General features: G+C 48.0%; 1 protein-coding gene across 1 annotated transcript in view; it reads right to left on the bottom strand.

The window, feature by feature from the left end:
- SLC12A2 (solute carrier family 12 member 2) overlaps nucleotides 1-6,212 on the bottom strand; it is a gene marked incomplete at its 5' end in the record, with an annotated part of 60,821 nt that extends 54,609 nt beyond the window's left edge. The window contains one exon of the mRNA XM_080362449.1: nucleotides 5,658-6,212. Coding sequence (XP_080218575.1) covers nucleotides 5,658-6,212 — 555 coding nt within the window. The remainder of the gene's footprint in view (nucleotides 1-5,657) is intronic.
- Between the last annotated feature and the right edge of the window lie 1,985 nt (nucleotides 6,213-8,197).

Genomic DNA, 8,197 nt, shown 5'->3' on the forward strand with positions numbered 1-8,197 from the left:
AAAGGACTTGGGGGTTTTGGTTCTTAAAAAGCTTAACATGTGCAATGTGCCCTCACAGCCCAGAAAGCCAACTGTATCTTGGGCTGCACCATAAAGAGTGTGGCCAGCAGGTCAAGGGAGGTGATGCTGCCCCTCTACTCCACTCTGGTGAGACCTCATCTGGAGTACTGCATCCTGCTCTGGGCCACCAACATAAAACTTGTTGAAGACAGTCCAGAGAAGGGCCAGGAACATCAGAGGGCTGGAACACCTCTCCTATGAAGACAGGCTGAGAGAGTTGTGGCTGTTCAGCCTGCAGAAGAGATGGCTCTGGGAAGACCTTATAGCAGCCTTCCAGTACCTAGAGGGAATCTACAAGGGCATGTAGGGTTAGGACAAGGGGTAGTGGCTTTAAACTGAAAGAAGGTAGATTGAGATTAGATATATGGAAGAAATTTTTTACTATGAAGGTGGTGAGGCACCAGAACAGGTTGCCCAGAGAAACAGTGGCTGCCCCATCACTGGAAGCGTTCAAGGCCAAGCTGGATGGGGCTTTGAGCAACCTGGTCTAGCGGAAGGTGTCCCTGCCCACAGCAGGAGGCTAGAACTTGATGATCTTTAAAGTACCTTCCAACCCAAACCATTCTATGACGTTTTGATAAGCAAAGTGAGGATCCTCCATGCAGGTTGAAAGAGCATAAGAACGCCACTTTGCATGATGCTAGTAAAGCCTCATCTGAGTACAGGTGCATTGAACTCACTGCTTTGCAAAAGTGATGAACAACAGCAGTTACAAGTTAAAGGTTCCTAGGAAGTCCAAGAGCACAAGGACCAAGACTAAAAGAGTTTCACTTGTGTTTTTTTAGTGCAATGCTGTTCAGAATGAAAATTCAAATTCTGCTTACAAACATAAAGGAGAACAAGAAGGAAAATAAGCTATCTGAATTAAACCACACTGACTCAAGAACTAAGAGACCTACTGATTGCAAACAAGATTCAGCAAGGTATGACAAAAACTATCGGCAAGAGGTTCTCAGTCTTCTGGTAGCAGGATAAGGCAGGAAGCAGTTCTTGAAGATAGACTTTACATAACATGATCACCTAACCTGATTGTCTAGAATCATCAAAAATAATCTTTTAGCCTTTTATGCATCTTTAGCTAAGCTCCATTTTCTTTACAGGCTAAGCAGGTACAAAATGAGAACTGAAAAACAAAAAAGACAAATGTTAGAAGTGCAGCCATTGTTTAACATTTTCAAGAGAGAATACTTTCTTCGTTAAAAAGCAGCGCCATAAGCAGCCTTTCACTGTGCTTAAGGTAAACTTTTTAAGCTACCACGTAAGAGGAAAAACTGCAATATTAAAACAATACATACCAAAGCCAGGAAGATAGTTTAAAAAAATTATATAGTCATCCAACTTGAATAAAAGGAAACAAAAAACCTCAATTCTCTCCATCAATACTATCCATAATGTCATCTTTCTGACTTCTGCCTCCAGATTCAGAGGACAGGTGTATGAGAGGACAGGTGTATGGTTTTCTGTGCAGAAGAAAGAAAAGCACACTTGTGTTTTTAAATATTTTTGGAATTTTTTTGGTTTTGTTTTTAATTTGAGCATGGGGGTGGTGTAAAGATGTTTGTCTGAAATCACCCTTTCAAAGGAACAAACTAGTACTCTCAGTATTGAATAACAACACAACAAAGCTACCAGTAGGGGGCCTGATTCACATATCATTACTAACTACAGTTGTAAATGACCACACGCAAGACATACCAAATCAGAATCATTCACGTACTGTGAAGCTTATTCTTCCAAAATAATAAGCTCCCCAATTAAGGCAATGCTATATAGGAAAAAAAAAAAAAAAATAGATTAATGCATAGTAGTCCAAAATCTGAATTATTTAGAAGTATTCACCTTCCAGAACCATAAGTTCTATGACATTATGGCATGGTAATTTTCACATTGAGAAAGACAAAGGCAGACAGAATGTCTTCTACAGGCTATACCTTTACATACCTATGCGGCTGACCTATACAAAACAGATATTCCTGTAAGAAAAATAAAATACTAGAAGTGAGGACACTTTAAATCTTACTACTGTCTGAATGTAGATCCCCTCAAGAGGGCAGGGGACACCACTGCCGCTGCAACAAAAATCTATGCATCATGTTATGCTGTTTCCCTCTCACTTCTTTGCTAATAACTATTCTCTAACCTTACTCCTCGAGACTAATGCGCCTGAAAAGCATCACCTTATCTATGAGGTAAGCAACTGTAACAGCATCAAAGTCTCTGTATCATGTCTCTAAAGTAAGGTAAGGTTAATGCACATGAATGGGGTAAGCAACCGATTGATCACTTCGGTTACCTGCAGCCAATGACATATGAAGACAAGACCCTTCCCTTGAAATATAGTATGATAGAACCAGATCAGAATTACACAATTCATCTACTTCAGAGTACCACAGCATCACACAGCTGCATTTCTAAAACCAGTTTCAAGAACAATCCCTTTCTTTTCTACTAGGAAAACCACTGTTGGAACAACCACATGAAACCTGAGGTGGTAAGACACCTACCCTACCAGCACAGCAAGATAAATCCTTGTCAAAAGTATCTCTTCTGTACATATATGTGCATTCAACTCCAACAGTGCCTTTCTGCAATAATAGGAACAGTAGAAGAGTTAGACATATGAAGCTTGTAAACAAAACTAAGGACAAAAAAACCCAACCTGTTCTATAATTGAAACTAGCGTCAACAATACTGTAACACTACCTCATAATTATTTATTTACCTTTTAAAAGGAAAAAAGAATTGCATAAACTTTAACTGCAATATGAAATTGCTACATTCAAAGCAGTGAACCACGTTGCTGGTGAACACATTTTTGCATCAGTCTTAAAAAATAACTGCGAACCCTGATGTACTCAGTCAAGAAGCAGTGGCCTAACAATTGGTCTTTATGTAGTGCAAATCTTATGTAATGGTACTAGGATGTTCATACCAGCTGCCCTACTAAGTCTTTGACATATATGCTCTACAAGTTTAAAAATAAAATTAAAAACAAACAAACAAACACCAAACAAATAACAACAACAACCACCACAAAAAAACACAGCTAAAGAGCTAGCTTAATTTTCCAAATTCTCAAAAGTCAGTGAAATATGTTCCTTAATGCATAGTATTATTCAATACTAGAGACCATTACTACTAGTCAGCAGAAAGTGAAGTCACTTTGGGAACGGATACAATAAATCCACTGAAACAAACCAAAAAAAGCACAATAGCTTTGTGAAGATCTTTCATGTAAAAGTACAGCACCACCATGATTTAAAAGTCATCAGCGCTCTGGGGCTAGAAATCAAGTACATAATAGTAGACGTGGTATATTTTGTACCACAGAGATTTGAAAAATTGTAAGTATCCGTTGCTATTAGTATGCATGACACACCCTTATTAAAATCTTTTGTGTTCTCAACTTTATCTTGCAAACTGTTTTGCTAAGTCTGAAGCAAAAATAATTGCTTCCCTTCTTTATACAAGCCTAAATGCTTGCTAATACATTAATAATTGCTTTGGAAGCTAAACATCCTGTGACAGAACAGCTGAGTTACAATGTAGAACTTCAACCTAACTTCTGAAGTTTATATTATGACAGTTTTTAAAAATTAATACTTTAGTATAATATGAAAAATAACTGAAGTTGCACATTCCATCCTCTATTGGGTGGAGGGGGGTCAGCAGACAGGCCATCACATTAAAAAAAAAAAATCTTCTTCACATAGACACCTATCCACACTGCAGAAAAAAATTCATTACATTTGAGAAATTAATAATTTGAATTAATTAACACTCACAATGAAACACCAATCCTGTAATTAGGTCGTCTAAAGCTTCTCTATACTATAACCTACCAAGAAAATTGCTTTCCATGCTTTGTAATGAAATATGAAGAAATTACACTTTTAGAAACAACAGTTCCAGAGTAAGTTAGATTCCACACTGAAATGTCTTAATGGTGTCATAAAGAGCTTTCTTGACTGCTGCAAGATTAACAAACTGAAAATCTATCAGCAAAGCTTAGAAATTCAAGTTATGTTCTGCTTACAGAACAGAGTATCTACCAACCTGGTCATCCCATCACAGACCAAAAGTCAGAAAATGGGGAGTGGGGGGTAGCAGAAATCAGTGTGTTTTCACATATATTATGTGGTTTATTTATAGTGTACCTAACTGCACGCTTAAGAGAGTAACTGCCTACTTCCATTCCATACTAACATAGACTACAGAACATCATTTAACTCCATCAGGAAGGCACCTGAAAGGCAAGAGTAGTTTGCTGATACTGTTAATAATTATTATGGTATCTAATCTTCGATGTTGCAAGGAAGTATCTCTAAAGCACACCAAACAATAGTTTCTATGAGAAGAGATGAAGTCAGTTTCAAAAAACACACTTAAAGAATGACCACATGCCCCCAGTGCAGACACGTTGAGCTGCCTAACAATCGTGTGAAACAAGACAGTCTCAAAAGAACATAAATCTTCTCATGAAACTCCATCTGTAAGAAGTGAAAAGTGGGATGGAAAAAGTTCTGGAAACAGAATATTCTTCACTTCATTAGGATGGGGCCCACATTTTCCTTTATTTCCCTAAACCCAGCAGAAAAACCCACTAGAACAGAGACTTCTTAAGAGTATAGCCAAATACTGAGAGGCAATTTTCAGACTGCAAGAAAGCAGCATTGCAATAGTTTGATCTGGCTTTAGTTTAGTCATGATAGTTTAATCATGATCTGGAAAAACACATTAAAATAATTCCAGGTTCAGTAAAGCTCACCTTTTAATATAGAGAGCCTACAATGCAAAATAAGGTTTCACGGTAACTAGTCTCTAGTAACACACTGACTAGTCCAAAATCCAAAGAAAACTTGAAATGCACAGCTTCAAAAATTGTGAAGCCTTGACCACGACGCCTTCAGGCGCAGGGATACTCAGCACCTCTGAAAAGGCGGCTGAAGGAGAAGCAGCTTCGGCGGTATCTGTGCAGCCTCCAGCACCGCGCCAGAAGGCGGTCTGGCACGGCACTGTGTGCGCGCAGAGCAGCATGTGTGTTCAGCTGGTTGGGAGACAAACCGCCTGTCACTACTGAAAGCGAGCACATCCCTCTTTATTGGGTATTTTTAGCATCTCTTCCAAATATTTTCATTTGCCTTCCCAGACTAAAACCTCTCGCAGACACCGAGTTACCTCTCAGTTGAAGGCAATACGAAGCAGCACTGGAAAACGGCTGTGTCTATAACACAGCCTCTCCAGGTTATGGAGAAAACATTTGCCCCGCTGACCTACAGCTGTATCTACCTAACATCATAGGGACCAGGTCCCAGAATCATACGGGGCAAAAACGCCACTGCGTCACGAAAAAAAAAAAAAAAAGAAAAGAAAAAGACGCAGCCGACCCGATACCTTCGCACTGTGTGCGCCTCCTCCAGGCTCAGCGAGCTTTTAGCTCTTTCCTCCCCCCATCGCCGACAGGGACCGAGCGGCCGCATGCCCCGAGAGCGGCCCCGGCGGGGGCGCAAGCGGGGTCTGGGGCCGCTCCCCGCCCGGCGCGGAGGCGGCCCAGGAACGGGCGTGAGGCGGGGGATGGGTGCGCGGCGGCCGCTCACCTTGTCCAGCTCATCGTGCAGCTCGGCCAGGCTGGGCCTGATGAGCTTCTCGCCCAGGTCGGCGGCCGTCTGGCGGTAGTGATCAATGCGGGGCACGGCGTCCATGGTGTTGTGGCCGAAGGTGCGCAGGTAGTAGGTGTTGGTGTGGGTGTCGTAGTAGTAGTGGTGGTGCCCGCCGGAGTGGAGGCTGCCCTCGCTCAGCACCGTGTCGCCGCCGTTCTGGAAGCTGACATTGCCGCCCTCCGAGCTGCCGCCCCCCGGCTCGCCAGGGCTGTCGTCGCCGGCCGACGGGTCCACGAAGTTCACCCGAAACCTTCCCTTGGCTTCCTCGCTGCCCTTCCCCGCCACGCCGCCTTCCCCGCTCCCCTTGCGGGGCTCCTCGGCCGAGCGGCCGGCGCCCTCAGCCACCAAGTCCACCTGGAAGCGGCTCTGGCTCGGCGTGGGACCCAGCGGTTTGCCCAGCGCACCGCCGCCCGCCGCATCCTTGCCCTCCTCCGCCCGCCGCTCCTCGCCCGCGGCGGGCCCGGGTGGCGGCAGCTGCTGCTTGCCCTCCATGCCTGTCCCTCGCCGGCCGATCACTGCCCGCGGCGGCGGCAACGACTGCTCTGAACGCCCCTCGCGGCGGCGGCGGCTCCGCTGCTTTAAACCGCCAACCAGCGCCCGGGGCTGCAACGCGCCGCAAACAACGCCAGGCGCCGCGCGCGCCCCGCCCCGCCGCCCCCCCCGCGCCGCAGCGCCAGGTGATGATGCCGCCGGTGCGCCCCCGCCCCCCCGCGCCCGCCCCCCGCCGCCGCCGCGCGCCCCTCAGCGCAGCCGGACCCGCCGCCGCCTTCCTGTCCCGCTCCCGAGCGCGCCCGCTACGCGGAGGCGCCGCCCGCCGCTCTGACAGCGCCACGCGGGGAAGAGCGGCTGCGCCTGCAGAGTGCACCGGGGCTGCGGCAGAAGGGAGCGGCGCGGGGCCGCCAAAAAAACGGCCCTCGGTGCCCTTCGCCTCCCCGCCTCCCCCCGCGCCGGCCGCGCCACCTGATCCCCGCTCGGCGGTGGCAGGAACTTGGAGGCGAACCGGCCAGCGCCGCCTCGCCGCGCCCGCTCGTTTCACCGCCCGGGCGGAGGCAAGATGCGGGGGGCCGCCGGCGCCGCCTGCTCCCCAGGCTCCGCCCGCTCCCGGCTGCGGCGGCGGGAGCGGCTCCCCGGCCCGCCGGCGGCGCTCGCGGGGCGGGCGCCGGCGGCTCCTCCCGGCCCCAACTATGGCCGCCGCCGCATCCGCCCTGCGGCGGCCCGGGAGGTGTGTGGGGGGACGCGCAGCGCGTGGCCCGGGGCGGGGGGTCGCGGCGCCCCGGCGCTCGCCGGCGTGCTCAAGCCTGTTGTCAGCCCGCCGGCCGCCGCCGCCACATCTCGCGAGAAGAGCGCCAGCCGCAGGGGATGCGCGGGCCGCGCCCGGTTCCGCGGGCTGAGGGGGCGGTTGAGCGCCCTCTGCGCTGCCGTCCCGCCGTCATCCCCACGCCGGCCGCATGGCGGGCGAGGCGGCTGCAAGCTCTCCTTATCACCCCCGGCCGTTGCCCAGAGAGCTTCGTGGGCGTGGGACGTTCTGCAGGACGGAGGCGAGGCGGCCGCAGGGCTCCGAGGGCCGGGCAGCCCTGAGGACGCCGGGGTCCGCCGGTGCCGGCTGCGTCCAGCCCGCCGGCCCATCGCTCGCTCACAACTCTGCAAAACCCCCAGTTCCTCTTTGAGCTGCCTCATCTTGATCTTTGCTGTACGCCACTTAGCTGCTCCTTGGCGTTGTCCGGGGGTGAAAGGGTTCGGCTTGGATGCAAAGATGTGATCTGTGCCCACGGATACGCGCGGACCAGTAAATACCGGGGATGCACAGGAGTGTTTGCCCACGGGTACCCTGGAGGAGGAATAATTGAGGAGAGCAGAAGTTGGTGGTCGTTAGAGCGCTGTTATCACCTTACAGCCTCCAGATCTCTCTCGAGTGTGCTGTAAAAATAATTTTCTCCTCATATAATAGATCTGATGTCATTCTGTGTGCTATGTTGTAAGTCTTTGACCCTATTCTCTTAAGCTGTATTCTTTCTCTGAAAGTATACATGGTTCCCTAATTTAAAAAATGCAATTGTTCTACTCCCCTTCTTTTGGTGGAGCATAGAGTCTGGATAATCCATTAAAGCAGGGGAGGTTAGCTCTGAGGCTGTGAAAAAAAAAAAACCAAACTCAGACACAAGTAAAATCCTTCTGTTTCCACAGTAAGAAATTAGAAAGGGATCCACCAACTTTTTTGCCAGGTATTTTTATTGTCTTTATAGGTATATAGGTATAGGTATATAAGGTATATAAGATTTATATAGCTAGTAGGTCACAGAATAGCAGGAGAGTTGGACAGCAGTTGCTAAAACAATTTTACCTTATTTAGTTGCAAAAAAATTGTGACTGAACTGGAAAATAAAAGATTAAACTGTGGTGATGTTTGCTTTTGTCAGGGAGCAAAGAAACAGTAGATGATAGAGAACAAGACAGAATAAAGGATTTTGGTTTAGAAT

This window comes from Nesoenas mayeri (genome assembly GCF_963082525.1).
Source record: "Nesoenas mayeri genome assembly, chromosome: Z".
NCBI classification, from domain to species: Eukaryota; Metazoa; Chordata; class Aves; order Columbiformes; family Columbidae; genus Nesoenas; species Nesoenas mayeri.